General features: G+C 41.1%; 1 protein-coding gene across 1 annotated transcript in view; it reads right to left on the bottom strand.

Moving 5' to 3' along the window:
* Positions 1-11,467: 11,467 nt before the first annotated feature.
* KCNH8 (potassium voltage-gated channel subfamily H member 8) overlaps positions 11,468-23,352 on the bottom strand; it is a 387,731-nt gene continuing 375,846 nt past the window's right edge. The window contains exon 16 of the mRNA XM_067737194.1: positions 11,468-14,722. Coding sequence (XP_067593295.1) covers positions 14,024-14,722 — 699 coding nt within the window. The 3' untranslated portion in view covers positions 11,468-14,023. The remainder of the gene's footprint in view (positions 14,723-23,352) is intronic.

Below are 23,352 nucleotides of genomic sequence, written 5' to 3' on the forward strand. Positions count from 1 at the left end.
TATTATTCAACATACTTTTGGAAGTTTTAGCCACAGAAATCAGGGACGAAAAAGTAATAAAAGTAATCCAAATTGGAAAAGAAGAAGTAACACTGTCACTGTTTGCAGATGACATGATACTATACATAGAGAATCCTAAAGATGTTGCCAGAAAACTGCTAGAGCTAATGAAGTTAGCTCTAGCTAAATGATAAGTAGCTTTAGCTAATGAATTTGGTAAAGTAGCAGGATACAAAATTAATGCACAGAAATCTCTTGCATTCCTCTACACTAATGATGAAAAATCTGAAAGAGAAATTAAGGAAACACTCCTATTTACAATTTCAACAAGAATAAAATGCCTAGGAATAAACCTACCTAAGGAGACAAAAGACCTGTATGCAGAAAACTGTAAGGCACTGATGAAAGAAATTAAAGATGACACAAACAGATGGAGAGATATACCATATTCCTGGATTGGAACAATCAACATTGAAAATAGCTATACTACCCAAAGCTATCTACAGAGTCAATGCTATCCCTATCAAACTCCCAATGGCATTTTTCAAAGAACTAGAAAAAAAAATTCATAATTTGTATGGAAACACAAAAGACCCTGAATAGCCAAAGCAATCATGAGAAAGAACAACAGAGCTGGAGGAATCAGGCTCCCTAACTTCAGACTATACTACAAAGCTACAGTAATCAAGACAGTATGGTACTGGCACAAAAACAGAAACAGAGATCAATGGAACAGGATAGAAAACACAGAGATAAACCCATGCACATATGGTCACTTTAGAGGCAAGAATATGCAAGTGGTGCTGGGAAAACTGGACAGCTACATGTAAAAGAATGAAATTAGAACACTCCCTAACACCATACACAAAAATAAACTCAAAATGGATTAAAGACCTAAATGTAAGGCCAGATCCTATCAAACGCTTAGAGGAAAACATAGAACACTCTATGACATAAATCACAGCAAGATCCTTTTTGACCCACCTCTTAGAGAAATGGAAATAAAAACAAAAATAAACAAATGAAACCTAATTAAACTTAAAAGCTTTTGCTCAGAAAAGGAAACCATAAACACGATGAAAAAACATCCCTCAGAATGGGAGAAAACATTTGTAAATGAAGCAACTGACAAAGGATTAAACTTCAAAATTTACAAGCAGCTCATGGAGCTCAATATCCAAAAAACAAACAACCCAATCCAAAAATGGGCAGAAGACCTAAACAGACATTTCTCCAAAGAAGATATATAGCTTACAAAAACACATGAAAGGATGCTTATCATCACTAATTATTAGAGAAATGCAAATCAAAACTACAATGAGGTATCACCTCACACTGGTCAGAATGGCCATCATCAAAAAATCTACAAACAGTAAATGCTGGAGAGGGTGTGGAGAAAAGGGAACCCTCTTGCACTGTTGGTGGGAATGTATATTGATACAGCCACTATGGAGAACAGTATGGAGGTTCCTTAAAAAACTAAAAATAGAACTACCATACAACCCAGCAATCCCACTACTGGACATATACCCTGAGAAAACCATAATTCAAAAAGAGTCATGTACCACAATGTTCATTGCAGCTCTATTTACAATAGCCAGGACACGGAAGCAACCTAAGTGTCCATAGACAGATGAATGGATAAAGAAGATGTGGCACATATATATGACAGAATATTACTCAGCCATAAAAAGAAACGAAATTGAGTTACTTGTAGTGAGGTGGATGGACCTAGAGTGTGTCATACAGAGTGAAGTAAATCAGAAAGAGAAAAACAAATATCGTATGCTAACACACACACACATATATACATATATATATATATATATATATATATATATATATATATGGAATCTAAAAAAAAGAAAAAAGTTTCTGATGAACCTACGGGCAGGACAGGAGTAAAGACGCAGACATAGAGAATGGACTTGAGGACATGGGGAAGGGGAAGGGTTAGCTGGGATGAAGTGAGAGAGTGGCATGGGCATATATACACTACCGAATGTAAAATGGATAGCTAGTGGGAAGCAGCTGCATAGCACAGGGAGATCAGCTCGGTGCTTTGTGACCACCTAGACGGGTGGGATAGGGAGGGTGGGAGGGAGGGAGACACAAGAGGGAAGAAATATGGGGATATATGTATATGCATAATTGAATCACTTTGTTATACAGCAGCAAGTAACACAACAATGTAAAGCAATTATACTCTAATAAAAATGTTAAGAAAAAAATTAATATGGCATAAAAAATAAATAAAATAAAATAAAATAAATAACCAACAAGGACATACTGAAAACTCTGCTCAATATTCTGTAATAACCTAAGTGGGAAAAGAATTTGAAAATGAATAGATACATGTATATGTATAACTGAAATTGCTGTATACCTGAAACTAACACAACATTGTTAATAAACTATGCTCCAATATAAAATTTCCCCACTCCCCTACCAGTGTTTCCTGAAGTCATCCCCCAAGTAAACTCTTTCTCTAAAATTTTTTCTTGCAGTACAGGCTCCTAGTACTCAGATGAATACATAACATCTCAGAGATGAGGGAAGGAAGAGTCTGAGGATTTAATGATCATGTCTAAAATCAAATAGTCACGTAGAGGAGTTCAAAACTCAGCTCATCTCAGCCCAAGTCTTGTTATTTACATTTACTTCAGCATATATCTCTCTAAAGGTATTAGATAAATTCAGACTTATTAGGCCAGTCTAAATACATAAACCCTAGAATACAGGTACCCCATAAATAAAAATAAAATTGACTTGTTTAAAAGTGAAAACACACTGCTCTGGAACAGTGGTTCTCAAAAATTTGGTCCCCTGACCAGAAGCATCAGCATCACAGGATCTAATTAGAAATGCAAATTCTCAGGTCTCACCCCAGATGTACAGAGGGTAGACCCCAGTGATCAGTGATGGTTCTGATGCCAATAAAGTCTGAGATTACTGCTCTAGTCTGGAAGACAAAGGAACCAGCATAGGATGAAGTAGGTCTTAAGCAGGTGGGAGTTTGACTGTAATAATATGTTATTATATGTTAGATGTTTAATGTTAAAAGTGAATCTCTGTGGAATTTAGAAAAATGGCACACATGAACCTATTTGCAAAGCAGAAATAGAGAAACAGACATAGAGAACAAACATATGGACATCAAGGGGGGTGGTGGGATGGATTGGGAGATTGGAATTGACGTATGTACACTACTATGCATGAAGTAGGTGGCTGGTGAGGGCCTACTCTATGGCACAGGGAAAGAAAAAAAAGAAGATACAATCTGTTTGCTGGACATATATTAAGTTAACCTTAAAGATGCATTCCAATATACATTATGTGCAAATACTTTTTGATTCCACTTAGATGAGGTACCTAGAATAGTCAAATTCATAGAGTCAGAAAGTATATTGGTTGATGCCAGGGGCCAGGAGGTAGGGGGTGGGCAGGGGGAATGGGGAGTTAGCGTTTAATGGGAACAGAGTTTCAGTTTAGGAAGGTGAAAAATTCGGGAGATAGATGATGGTGAGAGTTGCACAGCAATGCGAACGTACTTAGTGCCACGGAACTGTACAGTTAACTATGGTTAAAATAGTGTGTTTTATATTATGTGACTTCTACCACAATAAAAAAAACATAAAAAAACCCGTGAATCTCTCTAAAGGTTTCCCATAGCAGCTACATAGACATCATGAGAATGAATATAGAAAGTTTCTGGTAACAGAAAACTTTGTCTTCTCATTCTTTTTTTTTTTTTTTAATTTTATTTTTGGCTGCATTGGGTCTTTGTTGCTGCGCATGGGCTCTCTCTAGTTGCAGCTAGCAGGGGCTACTCTTCGTTGCGGTGCACAGGCTTCTCATTTTGGTGGCTTCTCTTGTTGTGGAGCATGGGCTGTAGGCATGAGAGCTTCAGTAGTTGTGGCACGCGGGCTCAGTAGTTTTGGCCTGTGGACTCTAGAGCGCAGGCTCAGTAGTTGTGGCACATGGGCTTAGTTGCTCCGCGGCATGGGATCTTCTCGGACCAGGGCTCGAACCCGTGTCCCCTGCATTGGCAGGCAGATTCTTAACCACTGTGCCACCAGGGAAGTCCCTTCTCTTTCTTTTGTGTATGATAGTTTCCTGTCAGTAGGTACAACCTCTCCACAGATTATAAATTATTAGTTGTTTTCTGTGAATGTGATCAAAACAACATCATGTTGCTCTTATGGCTTATATATGCAGCTGGTTCTGTATTGAAATGTGAAGACTTGATATATATTTCATGTATAACAAGCTCTGTAACTAGCACTAGGAAAGACATTAGGTTGATTTTCCTTGGTACATACTGTCTTCCAGGGCATGCTTCTAGTGAACAAGCATTCTTTTCCTAAGGCAGACCTTATGAAACAGAGATGCATCAACGCTATCCTAGGAATACAATTTTTCACAAGGCTGTCATTAGGCTTAACTGTAGAAATAGAAAAGATGGGGACGGAGTGAGCCCCTTCTATTTACAAAGTGGTATGTTCGTCTTATCAGTATGGTCTTGTTTATTTTTCTTTTAAATTTTCTATCTTTAAAAAAATTTATTGAAATATAGTTGATTTATGATGTTGTGTTAGTTTCAGGTGTACAGCAAAGTGATTCAGTTATTCTTTTTAGATTCTTTTCCATTATGTTATTATAAGATATTGAATATAGTTACCTGTGCTATACAGTAGGTCCTTGTTGGTTATTTATTTTATACATAGTAGTGTGTATATTTTAATCCCAAACTCCTAACTTATCCCTCTCCCCCTTCCCCCTTTGGTAACCATAAGTTTGTTTTCTATGTCTATCAGTATTGTTCTAAAAGATAGAGGAATATTTGAAATAGATAGAAAATGATGAGTCTCCTAGAAGAAGGTTGATATTGATACACATCTTATTAAACATCTAACATATAATAATATATTATTACAGTCAAACTCCCACCTACTCAAGACCTATTTCATCCTGTGCTGGTTCCTTTGTTGTCCAGACTAGAGCAGTAGTCTCAGACTTTAGTGGCATCAGAACCATCACTGATCACTGGGGTCCATCCCCTGGGTTTCTGACTCTGTAGGTCTGAGGTGGGGACTGAGAATTTGCTTTTCTAACTAGATCCTGGTGATGCTGATGCTTCTGGTCAGGGGACCATATTTTGAGAACCGCTGCTCCAGAGCAGTGTGTTTTCAACACTGGGTGCATACTGCAGTCACCTGAGGAGTTTTAAATATTACCAATACTTGGGTCCCACTCAGACAAACTCAGGCAGACTAAATTAAAATCTTTGAGGTCAGGACCAGGAATCTGCTTTGTAAAAGCTGTACAGGTGGGCTGGGCTTCCCTGGTGGCGCAGTGGTTGAGAGTCCGCCTGCCGATGCAGGGGATGCGGGTTCGTGTCCCGGTCTGGGAAGATCCCACATGCCGCGGAGCGGCTGGGCCCGTGAGCCATGGCCGCTGAGCCTGCGTGTCCGGAGCCTGTGCTCCGCAACGGGAGAGGCCACAACAGTGAGAGGCCTGCGTATCGCAAAAAAAAAAAAAAAAAAAAAAAGCTGTACAGGTGATTCTCACAGGTAGCCAGAATCAAGAACCAAAGTTAATCCCAGTGTTTTCAAAAAAGTATAACTGTCCACCCAAGGATCTTGTTAAAATGCAGACACTGATTCAGTAGCTCTGGGATGGGGTCCAAAATTTGCATTTTTATTCAGCTCCCAGATGAAGCTGCTGCAGCTGCTCCATGGACCACACTTTGAGAACCAAGAGTCAGAAATGCTACCCCTTTTATCCTTGTTCTGTGGATGTGATTTTTTTTCTTAAACATCTTTATTGAAGTAGAATTGCTTTTACAATGGTGTGTTAGTTTCTGCTGTATAACAAAATGAATCAGCTATACATATATGTATATCTCCACATTCCCTCCTTCTTGCGTCTCCCTCCCTCCCACCCTATCCCACTCCTCTCGGTGGTCACAAAGCACTGAGCTGATCTCCCTGTGCTATGTGGCTGCTTCCCACTAGCTATCTATTTTACATTTGGTAGTGTATATATGTCAGTGCTACTCTTTCACTTCGTCCCAGCTTACCCTTCCCGCTCCCCATGTCCTCAAGTCCATTCTCTATGTCTGCATCTCTATTCCTGTCCTGCCCCTATGTTCTTCAGAACCATTTTTTTTTGAAGATTCCATACATATGCATTAGCGTATGGTATTTGTTTTTCTCTTTCTGACTTACTTCACTCTGTAGGACAGACTCTAGGTCCACCCACCTCACTACAAATAACCCAGTTTCGTTCCTTTTCATGGCCGAGTAATATTCCATTGTATATATGTGCCACATCTTCTTTATCCATTCATCTGTCGATGGACACTTTGGTTGCTCCCATGTCCTGGCAATTGTAAATACAGCTGCAATGAACATTGTGGTACGTGACTTTTTTTAATTATGGTTTTCTCAGGGTATATGCCCAGTAGTGGGATTGTTGGGTCATATGGTAGTGCTATTTGTAGTTTTTTAAGGAACCTCCATACTGTTCTCCATAGTGGCTGTATCAATTCACATTCCCACCAACAGTGCAGGAGGGTTCCCTTTTCTTGTGGATGTGGTTTTTGGGTAAGTTTAACCAGAGATGTACTAAGAGATCCAGGTCTAGGGCTCAAATATCTTTTTGGTCCTAGAAACCAGAGATGGCAATTTGATTTCTTTTCTACAGGTTAGGACTCACTGTGGACAATGGGTTACTATGGAGATTTTCAGGAATCTGCATTTCAGCTGAAGGCTCCTGGACATCGCTGCCGGTCACAGCAAGGGACCCCAAAGACGCTCAGCGTGGGGGCCACATAGCTGCAGCCCCTCAGAGGGCTCGGTGTTCCCTGAGAGATGGGGCTGAGTTTGAGCCCCTTCCTCAGCAGTGGTTAACACAACCCCGACAAGCAGTTCAGAAATAATTCTCCCTCAGGACAAATGAACCATCATGAAGGAGAAACTGCCCACTGGAGTTTAGGGGCTTCAGCCCTGGTAGAAAATTCACAACTGAAAGCAAGAGTACCAAAGGCATAGTGTACTCTCTAACCCAGAGGGAATTCTTAAACGAGGATGGTCCCCTCAAGGGATTATATTGACTTCTTACAAAAGTGAAAAACACAACCAAAAAGTGCAGTGATGGAACTTCAAGGATAACTCATCCAGGAATCAAAGTTATTAGCTCATTTTCTTTTTCTCTATCTCCTTCTATTACTCTCTTCTTGTCTCACTCTCTCCTGCTTTTTCATTTCTGCTGTATTCTCATGATGAACTGGCAGCTATGTTCTCTTTCATGCTGCCTTAGTTGTCTTTAAAGTTGCAGTTAAAGCTGAAAGGCTTGCCATAAATCAGGGAATATGGCCAGTTGGAATTCCAAGACCCAAGAGAAAAGAGGTATTTCCATGACACTCCTACAAAAATGTCCCAGAGGAGGATTCTAATTAGCTTGGCTTGGCTAAAGAGCCCATCTGGGGACCAATTATTATAGCCAAGGTGATGGGATATTATAGTCAGCTCAGATTAGCCTGGGTTACAGCCCACACCTATGGGGAGAATAGAGTCATATGTCTATTTCCAAATAAGTGGATGTACAGGTGGGAAAAGTTACCAAGATCCTAATTTGCTAACTCTCAAATTAGAGCCTGTGTGCTGTTTCGTCCAAGTACAGTAGCAGTCTTGCTAAGCTGGGGCATTAGTAATAAAACTTTAATTTTTCACTCAATTCTGGTTACAAGCCTTTAGTGAGATGATCTTCTAGAATTCATATAGAACTCAAAATCATGAGAGAATGTGATAGTGAGGCAGGAGATAGATGGGCTCCAGGCTAGGCATTTACAACTGGCCTCCTGTTTACTTTTCCTGAGGAAGAGGCAAGTGGGCTCTAGGCTAGAAACTTACAACCAACCTCCTATTTGCACACTGAGATGGAAATAACAAGAGGAACAGGGTAAATAACTGGACTTTGTCCCCTATGGACACTTTAAGATAACAGTTATGGCAGGGACAGAGGGGGGGGGAGGGAGAAAAACACAGATGGACACACTTTTAAGTCTCACTTCCTCCCATTTTATTTTCTGTTGTACTCAAATATATCACATGTATGTGCCAGTTTTATCAAGTCAACTGTAAAAAAAGAAAAAAACAAAAAACAACCCTCAAAATCAGAGCCTTAGATCCAGTATTAACTTCATCTCATTCCCAGCTTCTTATCTCCCTAGGGGAAAAAAACCTGAGACAGAAGGAGTCTGAGAAGGCCTGGTTTTGCCCACAGTATGTGTTTTGCCCACCCAGCTCTTTTTTTGTAGAATGTACAGCGATTTAATTCCCTGGAACTGCAGGTGCAGACATGCTGGTCCCTGCCTCACTGGGCTGTCCTCGGGTCTTTTGTGAGCTCTATATTCAGGGCTCTGTTGAATGACACACCCCAAGGAATGGCCTCTCTCAGGACACACGCTGCAGGCAGTGACATTTAGCTTATTTCCTCTGGTGGGACCTACTATCTCCATGGGAGACCAAGGGGAGTCTTTGAAGGTGTCCGTATGAAGTGGCCGACATTTCATCCTCTCTACTTCCAGCCGAGGAGCTCTGGGCAAGAGAGCAAGACCACTTGCCAGAAAGTTCTGAGGCTTGTGGCTGACAGAGCCCAGGTCCTCTGTGGCCCTGGGTGGTGGACCTGGCTCATGTGTGTGTGTGATTTATGAAGCAACCACAAACTTCCATAAAGAAATTGATGGGCAAAAAGTATATGTTTAAGTAAAATATTCACATTCGTGAATAAATGTCTTGGATCTTTCTGTAATTGTGAAGAGTTTTTAAAAAGGCTTTAGCACAGGGAACTTTTCTCAATACTCTGTAATGACCTATATGGGAAAAGAATCTAAAAAAAGGGTGGATATACGTATATGCATAACTGATACACTTGGCTGTATAGTTGAAACTAACACGGCATTTTAAATCAGTTATATTCTAATAAATTTTTTTTAAAAAGGCTTTAATTACTAAAATTCAGGTAAAGAAATCAGAAGCCACATGGGTTGGGGCTAAGATAGCAGGAGCAGAGAGCAGTTTTTTTCCCCTGGTGCCTCCTCAGTGATATTTTTTTAAGGTAAACGTTGACATAATTGTGAACACTGTGGAGAAGTCGATTGTCGGAGACATAGTACAAAAGCTAGATTTTGATCTATGCAGAGAGAATGTCCAAGGGGGCTCAGTTTCCAGAATTTAGCCTGGGACATGTAGGGGAGGGGAAAGGAGGGAGCGGGAGGGAGGGAGGGAAAGGGGGAGGGAGGGGGAGAACGGAGGAAGAAGGAGAGCCAGGGAGAAGGCTGGGGGCGAGGTCTGGGGAAGGAAGGGTGGAGGAATTAGTGGGGGAAGGAGACGGGGAGACTGGGGGCGGGCATGGGGGGCAGGTAGAAGAGAGCCAGGGGAGAGAATTGACATTTGCTTAGCATTCATCAGATGTCAGGCAGTATGCTTTCACATAAATTACTTCATTAAATCTTTACAAAGTCTCTGCAGGTTAGATGTAGTTGAATCCTCGATTTTCAAATGGAGAAAGTGAGTCTCGGAAGTGTTAAAGAACTTGTCCGAGGTCCCAGAGCGAGGAAAAAAAATGGCTGGACGCAAACCCTCATTTGCGTTCCGCCAAAATGCTTGTTCCTTTCTCAGCATCCTGTTTACTTGTAGCATTTGTCATTGGATAAGATGAAAGCAGTGGGCAAAGGAAGTCTTTGGAACAGCCTTTAACTGAGCCTGTGCATGTGCTGAGGCTCTACTGTCAGCGATGGCGATGATCTGAGGAAGATGACGCTTGGAGAATTATAAATTGTAAAGGCAATGCTCGATAAGGATGCCCTTAGGAAGGGAACTACACACTTCACGAGAAGAAGCAGCCTCCGCAGGAACTATTTGGAACAAACTAGTTTCACTGTTCTGGATAAAATCAGAATCTTGACAGGAGCAGTCCCATTCCACCCTGGGGGCATCCACAGCAATGGTCATTCTCCAACCAAATAGTTGACTTGCGTCACATCCAAATATGCTTCTCCCTATCCAGCAGAACTGACCCATTTATGAGACTTCAAACGGCATTTTCACTTTTTTCCTTCTAGAAAATCCAAATGAAACTCAGACACCCACCACAAATCAGGAGGTACTGGTGCATGGCACATAGTAGGCAATCATTAGAGCTGAAACCGTGAGTGAATGTTCAAAGCTCTCTTGGAGAAAAGGATCAATTACTTTCATGAAAAAATCACCGATGTGTTAGGAACTATATGGAAATAGTACTGCATGCAGTCGTCAGCTGTAATTGGTTTGGGTCTAGATGGTCTAACTCTTCATTATTGAGATGATTACACTGCTTAGGGCCATGTTTCTAGAGTTTGTTCCCTGGAACATCTGTATCAGAATCACTTGGGACCCAGCCCATATCTTAGGCATCAAGGCCTTGAAATCTCTATTTTAATAAAAGCCCCTGGAAATATGTTATTCAAACTAAAATTTTAGAACTACTGATACAAGGGTTAACCCAACGTCTCTGTTATACAATTATAGACCTGGGGCTGTCTTTAATAAAATTTAGGTGCTAGCCCACTTAGGTATAAATTAGCTAGGACTCAGTCTTTTTGGACACGCAGGCTCAGCGGCCATGGCTCAGGGGCCCAGCTGCTCCGAGGCATGTGGAATCTTCCAGGACCGGGGCACGAACCCGTGTCCCCTGCATCGGCAGGCGAACTCTCAACCACTGCACCACCAGGGAAGCCCAGGACTCAATCTTTTATTACTGTAGATTCTAGACCAATATTTCTCAACCTTTAATGCATGTAAGTCACCCAGGGAGTTTACTAAATGGTAGATGCCCAGGCCCCATTCAAAGGGATTGGGTTAAGTTAGATTTTCTGCATTTTAAACAATTATCCTATGTGATTCTGATGCAGGGATTCTGCTAATTTCACACTGAATATAGAGCCCTCTGGAAAACAATATTCCTGTCAAGTAGTTAAGCAACCTCTGAGAGGACAATTTGTTACTGATTTTAACACCTCTTAAGGCAATAAACTCCATCTGTAAGTAGCTTTAATTGCCAGAAATTTCTTCTTACGTTGTTTCAATATAAAGTCTTATGTAATCTGTCTATCTGGTTCTCTTAAATAGAACTACACAGAAACATTTAGTCCCCAATATTATTTTTAAGAAAATATACTTGACCAAGAACTTAAGTGTTTCTCTTCCCTCTAGATCTCTGTTTTGCTTCTTTAGGGGACAGTGGGGAGGTGAGGAAACTGTAGGGATACAAAAATGTATCTCTGAGCAGACTGCAAGGGCCTCTGCTATTTGTATAGCAACAGTGTTTAGAAAATCAAACACCTAGGACTTGGAATTCTCATTTCCTAGGATAATATCACAACACACATAAACAGACAAAGAAAAACCCCAAACATGTCATTCTGAGCTGCTCTGCATATGGGAGAGTTGACGAGGGGAAAGGTTAATAAGGAAGAAGGTGAGGCTGATTCACATGAGGCAGGTGCCATTTTGGAAGAATCAATGGGACCCCCAGTTCTCCCAGCTGCTTGCTCCTTCCTGTCTAGTTGCAGACCTGGCCAGGGTGGGCAGCTGGTTCTTAGAGCCACTGAAGTCAGCTCTCAGGAGCAGGTACAAAGAAGGTAACCGGCTGGAAAAATATGGACATGTTTCCAGGCATTTCACCACGACTTTCCCAAATCCTTGGAGCTTGACTACTTTATCCCATATGTATGCTTTAAAAAAATATTTTATTTTATTTTATGCATGGATTTCAAAGGAAATTAATTACTAGTACAGTGTCAAAAGGCAGCAGGAATGGATTTGGACATGAAGGGAGGGGTACCCAGAGTGGTCACGGGGGTATTGGGGCTATTACTGAAAACAGTGGGATTCGGGCAAGTTAAAGAATCTGTGTCCCAATTATTCATTTACAAAATGGGGATAAAATAATAACAAGTAACTTTTAGCATTGTTTGACTACTAGGTAAGGAAACATAACATGTGTTAATTCCTAAACGCGTGTTGGTACATAGTTAGTACTCAAAAACCAGAATGCCAGTCATCGTTATTAGCATCAGTAAGGTAGTGCTAGTTTGCCAGAAAGACAATCATGAACTAACACCAATTAGTTCTATTTGAATGGTACTTAGAATGATGACTTAGGTCAGGATAAGCAAAAAGGGTGACTACAAATAAATACATTAAATCCAGCAGGTTGCCTTTGCCTCTATTTTCCCATTCACTTAGGTAAGGAGAGATTGAATTTTGGACCTGGGGGAAGAGAAGACACGAGTCTTAAGTGATCTGCCTCAGACACATGCACTGTTGCCATTTTTCTTAGAGAAGGTTTATTTTCTTTCTGCTACTCTAGCCAATTTTAGGATATAAGAGTCACACACCAGAAGTCTTGCTTTGTGTACATGTTTTTAATAATAACAGTTTTCAAATTGCTTATGCTCTGTGGTGGGAAATAAGAACAGGGTGACTCTAGAATGTGAATTCAATATGTTTTCTAAGAACATCTGGGATGATGAGCCCTGAAATGTTCTTAAACATACAATAAACCTGAAGTGAAGGCGTTTATATCATTACCACGCCAGCATCTGAATTTGGGTATTGGTTGAGATGTAGAAAGCACTATAGGTTCTAGACTCTCTCTAGCTCCCTAGCTGTGTAATTGCTGGGACTTTATTAATTTAACCTCTGCAACATGAGAATGAAAACACCTGCTCTGCATAACGTACAGCAATGTTGAGCGCTTTAAAGAAAAATAATTAAAGCGCTGATCCAAAGCAAGGTGGCATCCCTCTCACAAATCGGAACTCTGAAGTCTCGGCTTCATTTTGGAATTTTCACCGGTCTGCGCAAGCGCTCCTGAAAGAACAGCACAGAGGAAGGATACACCCAAGGTTTTCTTCCTCGTTTTGAGGCCAAAAGAGCTCAATGTAGTTGCGATCTCATATTCCCCAGACCAGTTTTGGGTTCCAGAACCACGAAGTAAGATGGCTGGAGGAGAGATATTTACACAGGCACAGAGGGGGCAGCCTCAGTTCAGGTTGTTACCTGAGTCCCCAGAGACCAGGTGGACTCTCCCCCTCCCCCTACCATGCCAGACACTCAGTCCAGGTTTTTACTTCATTAATGAAATATGACCTCACTTTTCTTTTGTAATCCAGAAGTGTGAGGATACATTTGTTGCAAACTGCATGCAGATAAATGGGGGGCTTCCTTTCCAAACTACATCCTCTGAATAATAATTTTTAATCTACTATACATAACAGTAGTGCATTTCTTGTTAAAACGGCAAGCTTTTTTTTTTTTACCAAAATGAAAACATTCATTTCTTTATAAATAATTTAAATAGTTTAAATACATATTTCATACCAAGGATATAAAAATAGCGTCTCTTTTTTTTTGATAAATAAAGACATATTCATTTACATGGCAAATAACGTGCAATAGCTGACCACTGGCCACCAGCTCTGTGTGACTGATTGTCTAGGAGATGACATGCAGTGATAAGTGTCCCTTTGCCTTCTGCATTTGAAAAATAGATCAGCAAGAGCTGTGCACTCCCAGGGCCCACAGTCCTACTGATACTGTTCAGGAGTGACACACAAGCACTCAGAAAAAAACTTTGCTGCACTTCACAAAAGCCACCTAGGACAAAATGAATCCACACATTCTCTGTCTGGGACATCTAGCTGCTCAGACCCTCAGGGTCTTTGGACTTTTACCAAAGTCTGTCAAACAGACCAGGAAGTTAATGCCTGTACAGGAAAATGTTCCTATTTTGTTTCTAGGATCCAGGAAGTGTCTGCTACAGTCTGGAGGTGGTTCTGCCTTTCCCCGGACCCTCTCTTCCACAGGTCTCCCAGCCTTGCCCAGTCTTCATGCTGCCAGAGGCAAGAAAGGCAAACCAGGGCTGTCATGCAGTGGTGGAGCTGAAACTGGCGGCTGCCTCACATGCCCTAATATCATACGTTTATGGCTTTAGTATCTTTCACTTCTGCTGGGCTTGTGACAACTTCCAGTGGAAAGTTCTCCGAGGGTTCAGTAGTGATGGATGCCCTTCCTTCCCGGTCCCAAGATCCTGGCAAGTTTTCCAGACTGAAGGAACTCATGGCTCCTTGGCCCAAGCTGCCCTCCTCCGATCTGCTTGGGAGAACCAGGTGCAAAGATGTTTCTGAGGAGGAACAGACAGAGGACGAGAGAGTGGCCGAGATGGACTGCAGAGGCATCAGCGTAGTGTCTGACTGTGGAGAGATGCACCTTAAAAACTGCAAACGACCTTCTTGGACGACCTGGTAGCGGGCAGGTGAATAATCAAGGTTCGGAGAATGATACAATTCACCGCCTGCAGGATTTTGCTCGTAAACGCCAGTTCGCTGGGGGCTGCTCCCCACAGAGGAGGGATCCACACTCCATATGTCAGGGGTGACATTCCCATGACAAAGCTGGGCTTGGGTATAAGAGGCTCCACCTGCTTGCAAGTGTAGACAGGGTTGGTGCGTGCTCCAGGTCATCCTGGTCTGTAAGCTGGAGGGACACACAGAGGTGGTGTGCAGAGAGCAAAACCGAGCGGGCTGCTGGGGGGACACGACGTGTTCTAGAAGCTGCATCACAGTCCTCATGTCTTTACCTAACTGGGACACCTCCTGAGTCAGTGTCGTTACCTGTGTGGACAAAGCAAGGCAAAAGGCAGCAGTCAGAGGAGCACGGCAGTGATTTCAGAGCAGTGAGGAAGGGAAATGAGATTTCTCAGTAAGAAGGTCTGGAAGGCTGCTTCACCTCTAACTCCAGCCAAGCCCAAAGGGTGAATGGGGTGGCTGAGCACCTGATCTAAAGCCATCCTCTCATTCTGTGGGAACCTAGAGAGACACACATAGTCTGGCCTTCTTTTTAAAAGATTTTACATACATTTTTAAATTGAAGTATTGTTGATTTATAATGCTTCAGGTGGACAGCAGTGATTCAGCTATATATATATATATATATATATATATATACATATTCCTTTCCAGATTCTTTTCCCTTATAGGTTATTACAAAATATTGAATAGAGTTCCCTGTGCTATACAGTAGGTCCTTGTTGATTACCTATTTTATATACAGTAGTGTGTATATGTCAGTCCCAAACTCCTAATTTATCTCCCCTGTTTCCCCTTTGGTAACCACAAATTTGTTTCCTATGACTGTGAGTCTATTTCTGTTTTGTAAATAGGTTCATTTGTATCATTTTTTTAGATTTCACATATAAGTGATATCATATGCTATTTGTCTCAGTCTGACATTCTTAATCAGTGATTTGCAGGTTCCTGGACAAAATTAGAAGTGTGGGTCCATCATCTCTTGCATCTCTGAAATGCAGACAGTGTCTTTTGCTTCCCTTCCTCTGAGTTAGCGGGATGCTCCGTGGTGCGCACCCACCATCCAAGACACCTCAAAACAATGTGGAGACGTGCGTATTGCTGTATATAACGCACTCAGCACGCTGCCTGCCCAGGGTAGACACCCAGTAAATGACGGTTCTCACTCCTGCCATTTCTGGTCAAGATCAACACTTAGTCAGAGATATACTGGGCTTCAGGGGTAGGGAGGGTGCTAAGAAAGAACTCACAACAGACTTGCTAGGATTTGTCTATAGAAAAGGGAAAGCTGCAAAATGAGAGTTAGAAACGAAAAGGTCTTCAAGGTGGGTCCGTCCACATAAGCCCTGTGGGGAACCCTGGAGGGCTGGGGTCCATCAGTGAACCGGAACCCCACGGAATTACAACCCCAACTGTGCAGTGTGTTCTTTTTTTTTTTTTTTTTTTTGTGGTACGTGGGCCCCTCACTGTTGTGGCCTCTCCCGTTGCGGAGCACAGGCTCCGGACGCGCAGGCTCAGCGGCCATGGCTCACGGGCCCAGCCGCTCCGCGGCATGTGGGATCTTCCCGGACCGGGGCACGAACCCATGCCCCCTGCATCGGCAGGCGGACTCTCAACCACTGCGCCACCAGGGAAGCCCTGTGCAGTGTGTTCTTTATTCACTTTTCTAGGTGAGACATTTAGTTTGTATAAGACCTTCAAGGGAGACATGACCCTCAAACTCGCAAGAACCTCTGAAGAGTCTTCATTATCTGCTTTACACTTAAACCAATACTGTAATTCACCGGAGGATTTATTTTCCTAACAACCACATCCCATTTTTTAACCATGGAAGACCACCAGAAAATTGAACTTGACTTATATCCAGCTTTTCTGGATGGTTTCTATTCTTCAAAATGAGGAAAACCTATATTTCAGAAAGCAGGCCACACATATATTTTCTAGTCTTTGGTTAGATTCGTAACACGAACACATAGTGTAATATTTTGCCCTCATTGCTATAAGACTGTATTTTATAAAGGACTTCCATGCCCCGATTTTACTCTCATGAACCACAAACTCCAATATAAGCAGCTGAACCCACTGGCTAAATACCATCAGAAAAAAACCAAAACAAAACAAGACAAAAGGGCAGTTCAGTTTCAATGAAGCCAAAACCAAGATTGCTGTTTGGGGCAGACTTTTTTCAATATTTAAGTATACATTCCTAATTCATCCAGTAACTTCATTCAGTCCACTTCCTATAAGTGCATTCTGAAACGAATTCCCCATGGCAGGCCCATCAGGAGGTAGTGTCATTCAAATCAGGCATTTTTAAAAGACCAGAAGGAGGTTTTTCCATGGTTCAGGCAACCAACTGGTAACACCTGCCTTGAAATTGCCAGGCCAAAACTATTTCTGCCTTGCTGCTAGCATGGAACTCGAGGGACCCTATCGAATACTTGCCCAGGCTTTTCAGCAGATCTAAAATTTTTGGCGAGAAAAAGATATCTCTGAGACTCACATTTAAGAAGTGAAACAGTGAATCTGAGAAAGAGTCTATGTGTTTTGAAATTTTCACTGCAGGTTGTCAATTTCAGAACTTGCCAAAACTCAATTCTAAAGTACACGGGTGACACAAATCATCTCTGGATCTCAGCACAGCAGACATGCACCCAGGGGTTCTATCTTGAGTTGATTAGCCCTTCTATCAAAATTTCAGAAGAGAAAGTTGATACAAAATGAGATGTTTGAAGGATATATTAACCGTCCCCTTCCTGTAGGTGGTCTAAGTTAATGCCTGAATCAAGTTCACCAGGGTTCAGCTCCCAGTAAGAATGCTTTCAGTCAGCCTTAGCATTGAATAAAGACAAAATCTTTGAAGCGCAACTTTGCATTTTAGACACAGCAACAATTATGTTATCCAATAAATGAGTACATTTATAATACAACAAGCTTTTAGGTCCGTTCTCCCTATTGGATCTACAAACAACACTAAGATCAGCAGGGACGCACCTGTAAAGTGGGGACACTAAGGCCCAGAGGTTAAATGACATTTTAAGGTCTCTTATTTCATGAATGACAGTTGTTGGTCTGGAATTCGAGCCTTCTAGTTTTGGTGCTCTATTACAGTATATTAGAGAAGACATTGCCTAAGAGTTGAGAGATTTTTGCCAATGTGGACAGAGTTTGTGAAGAGCACAGATGATACAAAAAGGAGCCTCGTGTAAAAGTTGTCTGCAATGGGTTCATTTTTTTTTTAATTTCACATATAAGCAATGTCGTATGATATTTGACTTTGTCTGACTTACTTCACTTAGTATGATAGTCTCTAGCTCCAATTTATACACAAAACAGAAACAGACTCACAGACATAGAAAACAAACTTATGGTTACCAAAGGGGAAGGATGGGGGGGAGGGATAAATTAGGAGCTTGGGATTAACGTATACACACTACTGTATATAAAATCAACAACAAGGGCCTACTGTATAGCACAGGGAACTATACTCAATATCTTATAATAACCTATAAAGGAAAAGAATCTGAAAAAGACTCTCTCTCTCTCTCTCTCTATATATATACATATACACACACACACACACACACATATACATATATGTATATGTAAAACTGAATCACTTTGCTGTACACCTGAAACTAATACATTGTATTTAAAAATAAAATTTATAAAAAAGTTGTCTGAAATGGTAATTCAACATCAAATAAGTAAATAGTATCTCTAAAAAAATAAGAGACAGTAAAATTTCTTCACAGCAAATTATATGAATGGAACAAGACCAAAAATGTTTGTACAGGGAAGTCCCTGGCAGGCCGGTGGTTAAGAATCTGCCGGCCAATGCCAGGGACACGGGTTTGAGCCCTGGTCCGGGAAGATCCCACATGCCGCGGAGCAACTAAGCCCGTGTGCCACAACTACTGAGCCTGCGCTCTAGAGCACGCGAGCCACTACTACTGAGGCTGTGCGCCTAGAGCCCGTGCTCCACAACAAGAGAAGCCACCGCAAGGAGAAGTCTGCAATGAAGAGTAGCCCCTGCTCGCCGCAACTAGAGAAAACCTGCGCACAGCAACGAAGACCCAACGCAGCCATAAATAAATAAATAAATAAATAAATAAATAAAAGACAACATATGCTTTTAAAAAGAAAAGGGTTTGTAATAAGGGAAAATCTGGAAGTGGGAAATATGTTAATAGACATATTGCTGATGAACTATTTTTTTCTAGCTTTCAAAAGAAACAGATATTTTTCTATGGTTGAACTACCTTTCCAAGGCCACGTTCGTGGCACTGAACTTTTCCTGAGCATTTACCATAACTTTGAGGCCATGAACTTTGAATGGGACTCCAGAGTCTTGACTAGCTCCAGGAATGTAAATAGCATTAACATTTTCAGAAAAAAAAAAATTACTATATTAGCTTGAACTAAGCGGAGTAAAGAACCCAAGGAAATAGAGCTTTCTTCAGCTCTAGAGGGTAATGTTCAATTTACATCAGGGAAGACTTCTGTCACTGTGGCACTGGGGACACACCCCTGCCCCTTATTAAAGCTGCATAGGGGATTAATCCTTAGTAGGTAAGGGATCTCTCCCTTTGTAAGGGCAAAGCCAGCTGCCACAGGAGAGATGGCATCTCCTGAGGGTAGAGACTCTGTTCTCACTGAAGGTGATAACATACTGCCACAGAGAGTAAAGCTTCACAGCACTTTTGTTTACTGCTTTCTGCTCGCCTTGCTGACAAATTCATTCTAAAACACAAAAGGCTTTATTCTTAATCAAATGTAGAAAGCAGAGAATGCAAAGTCTCTACTTTCTAAGGGGGGTGGGATTCAATGCTTTTTCACAGCACAGTTAAGAAGATGGGCATTTGCTAAAAAAGGTTGTTGGAACTACCTTATGAACAAGGCACTGTCTGTCCACTTAAAGAGATGTCTTCAAAATACAACATAAACCCAGAATGCTGCAGAGATAGGTCAATAAAAACAAAAAATCATTTGGATCCAATGAACCAATGTTTTCCCATTTACTTCAACAACTGTTTACACTTTTTAAATGTCTTCTGTCACTCATATTAGAAAACAGAGCAGGTACTACGAAGCCCTTCACAAGTCCCACTTGGTTTTTTTTTTAATGATTAATTCAATTTTTTTAAATTGAAGTATGATTTACAATGTCGCGTTAGTTTCAGGTATACAAAAGTGATTCAATTATACAGCTATATATATGTATATATATATTTTTTCAGATTCTTTTCCCGTATAGGTGATTACAAAACATTGAGTAGAGCTCCCTGTGCTCTACAGTAGGTCCTTGTTGGTTACCTGTTTTATAGTAGTGTATATATGTTAATACCAAACTCCTAATGTGTCCCTCCCCTCCCTTTCCCCCCTGGTAATGATAAGTTTGTTTTCTATGTCTGTGGGTCTATTTCTGTTTTGTAAATAAGTTCATTTGTATCACTTTTTTGGATTTGGCATTTAAGTGATAGCATATATTTATCTTTCTCTGTCTGACTTCACTTAGTATGATCATCTCTAGGTCCATCCATGTTGGTGCATATGGCGTTATTTCATTCTTTTTTATGGCTGAGTAGTATTCCATTGTATATATGTACCACACCTTCTTTAACCATTCATCTGTCGACGTTTGGGTTGCTTCCATGTCTTGGCTATTGTGAATAGCACTCCCACTTGGTTTTTTAATGGTCCGTTTCCTGCATTTTCCCCTTTGCATACCATCAGTCTGAATACAGTGGGGGTCACATCACACTGCCCATGTGAAGGCTGTACCTCTGACTGGGGTCTCTTCTCCTCAGCCCCTTTTCTGCCTGGTAAGTTTCTCTCCCTTCAAACATCAAATCCCTCATTTCCTCTGAAGAGCTTTTTCCTGACAGCTCATTGATACTCAAAGAGCAGTTTGAGCATCGATAGGACTGTCTGTCCCAACCAGGCTCTGAGTTCCATGCGGGTAGAAGTTATTATTTACCTCAGTGTCTCCTGGACTCTGGGCAATGCCTAGAATACAACATGCACTCAGTAAATCTTGAATGTATAAAAGAATGCAATTCCTGCCATTTTGAAGGGCTTGGTACTCATATTGCTTTCAATTTTTATTTTATGTTATCTCATGATTTTACCATAAACATCATGGGGGAAAGATTCCTACTACAAAATTATGTTGGGAAATCTGTAACTCGTGCTCTTCACCCCAAGTAAATATGTTAAAAGTAGGTATTATGACTGTTAAAGTTTTGCATATAAATTTCCTGAATCAAATCCTTGGGTGTTTCCCAGTTTGAAAGAGCAGGTGGCATTTCCGCCACTAAGAATCCCTTTTATTTTAATGTGTTTCCTTCATAACTGTAGATATAGGTCTCTTTTGGCCAAGACTTCTGCTATTTATCTTGCTGCTCTGTAACTTGTCCCAGCATAAACTTGATTTCCATGGGTAGTTTTGATTCCCTGGGGAAATTTCCCGTTTACTGACTCCCATATCTCATGAGTACATGGTGAGTGCCAAGTGACATATTCAATTAAGTTAGTCAGAGTTGTTTTATCAGCTGAAATTTGGCAAAGTTTTTTGCATCCCTAGTTGCCACCCTTCATGGCTATTTTATTTATTTATTTTAATTAATTAATTAATTAATTTTTGGCTGCATTGGGACTTCGTTGCTGCGCGTGGGCTTTCTCTAGTTGAGGCGAGCGGGGGCTACTCTTAGTTGTGGTGCGCAGGCTTCTCATTGTGGTGGCTTCTCTTGTTGTGGAGCTCAGGCTCTAGGCACACCTGCTTCAGTAGTTGTGGCACACATGCTCTAGAGCGGAGGCTCAGTAGATGTGGCGCACGAGCTTAGTTGCTCCGCGGCATGTGGAGTCTTCCCGGACCAGGGCTCGAACTCGTATCCCTCTGCATTGGCAGGTGGATTCTTAACCACTGAGCCACAAGGGAAGTCCCTTCATGGCTATTTTAGATGTGGCCTTCTGATTATTTCTACTTCCATATATAGTAGATAAAGAAAGCACAACTTAATACACATTATTCTTTTACTTGTGTATTAAGTTACACTTTCTTTACCCGTTTTTTTCCCTCTCCCTTCTCATTCTTCAGTAGATAGGAATCCATCAGTCTGGAATTTAAAACTGTTAGCCAAACCAGTTCACCATTACCATCTGTGTAGGCAATTGTTCACATCCAAGATTTCTCTAGCCCTTCCGAAGTCCCAACTGTTAGGAGGAAGATGTGATGAAAACACCATCTGTGTATCCAAGTAATTCAGTGTTCTAGCCAAAACTTTGGAGCATCTAAAGACTATTCCCTTCTCTGTTCTCCCAACACCATGCATTTAACCGACAAGTTATTAGCTGTTTAGGTTTCCAGGCAGTGTGTTCACTCTTTGGAGCAGCATCTCCCATCATGAATAGAAACACGTGTGTGACAACTGACTTGTCAACTGTCCATGATAATCCACCCACTGATCTTACCATACCGCTAAGAAGGGAATCGCAAAGTGCCACACTTTTTCTATTTCTGCCGTATCCAGGTTTCCTCTGAACTTCTGTTTGGTGCAGAAATAAATCACTGTCGCCTACATTTCCAGAGTACCTGGGCTTCTCCTTTCACGTTTAATTTGTTTCATTCCTGTGACAGTACTTCTCATTATCCTGAGTCATATTTCAACAAGGGCTTTGTTGTGACGATTAAATAATATGATGGATGTTAAAGTTTATTCCCCACAGGATTGGTATTATGTCAGAATTTCAGGTGTCTGGATTTGATAATGCAACACAGGCATTAAGCTTAGTTGAAACTTGGTGGTAGGGAATACAAACCCGGGAAACACGGAGCCCAAAGAAAATAAAAGCCAGTTATCTCTGTAACTCCTCTCCAGCCTCAGCATGGAGAGGCAAACTATTCCTGTTAACACTTTTACATAATTAATATTGGAAGAAACAGAGTCTCCACGTTTTAGCATTGCCTTGTGTGGATCTTTCCAGTAGCAAACAGTAAGAGTAATAGCCAGAGCTTTTGAAAAATTTTGATGGAGATCCTGTATCCTGTATCCTTAAGTCTAAGGTTTGAGAAATTGCAGTCAGATGGATTAAGACTTTTCTATAAAGGATGAGTGAGTCAAAATAGAATGATGTGCAGCTTGGTGTTGGTAAGAATTGAGTAAGGACCAACGTGGGGCAGCGGTGGGTGTGGGTACTGTGGTCTTTCTCGTTTTTATAGTAGCTTAAGGCCTTACACACATACTGCCATCTATAAATGTTTGTTGATAGATGAGTAATTTAATAAATGTTAAATTTCATGGCTAATTTCTTACTATGAGTTTGTTATTTTCATTTGAACTTGAAGAACTTTCTTCAATCTCCCCTAAAGAGCACTGCAGGACACGGAAGTAAGTATCACTATGCATCTAGCAGGGAAGAATGTTTCATATGATCTCGGTGTTCATGGAAGTCCCCACCACTTCAAAATAGGAGATTTTCAAAACACTGTGTTATTATATGGTTTAAAGAATCCATCTGTGATGTTGGTGACCTGTGGTCCCAATAACACTTGCATGGCCAGCTTTTATACGTGCATTTTGGTACAAGCACAGATTTGCTTTTTTAGTGTGTCTTTGGATTGTGCCTTTTGCAAACAGGAGTGTGAGTTTCATAATGAAGCCCAGAATGTGTTTTTGACAATATCTTTCATTTCACATAGAAAATAGCTTCCTTTCATCTTCTATTATTCTCATTTTACATTTCTCAATCTTAGCTATTGGTATGGTATGATTCATGGACTCTGGGTATAACCGAAACTTCAGTTGATAGGGAAAAAATGTGACTTCCATTTCTGTGCATTCAGTGAGCAGATGGGGGATGCATCTGTTGATATAATCTTCTTAGCTTGAGGAGTTCTTGACCTGTCACTCAATTTTTGCCAAACATGTACACAT

The sequence above is a fragment of the Pseudorca crassidens genome, chromosome 5 (assembly GCF_039906515.1).
Source record: "Pseudorca crassidens isolate mPseCra1 chromosome 5, mPseCra1.hap1, whole genome shotgun sequence".
NCBI lineage: Eukaryota > Metazoa > Chordata > Mammalia > Artiodactyla > Delphinidae > Pseudorca > Pseudorca crassidens.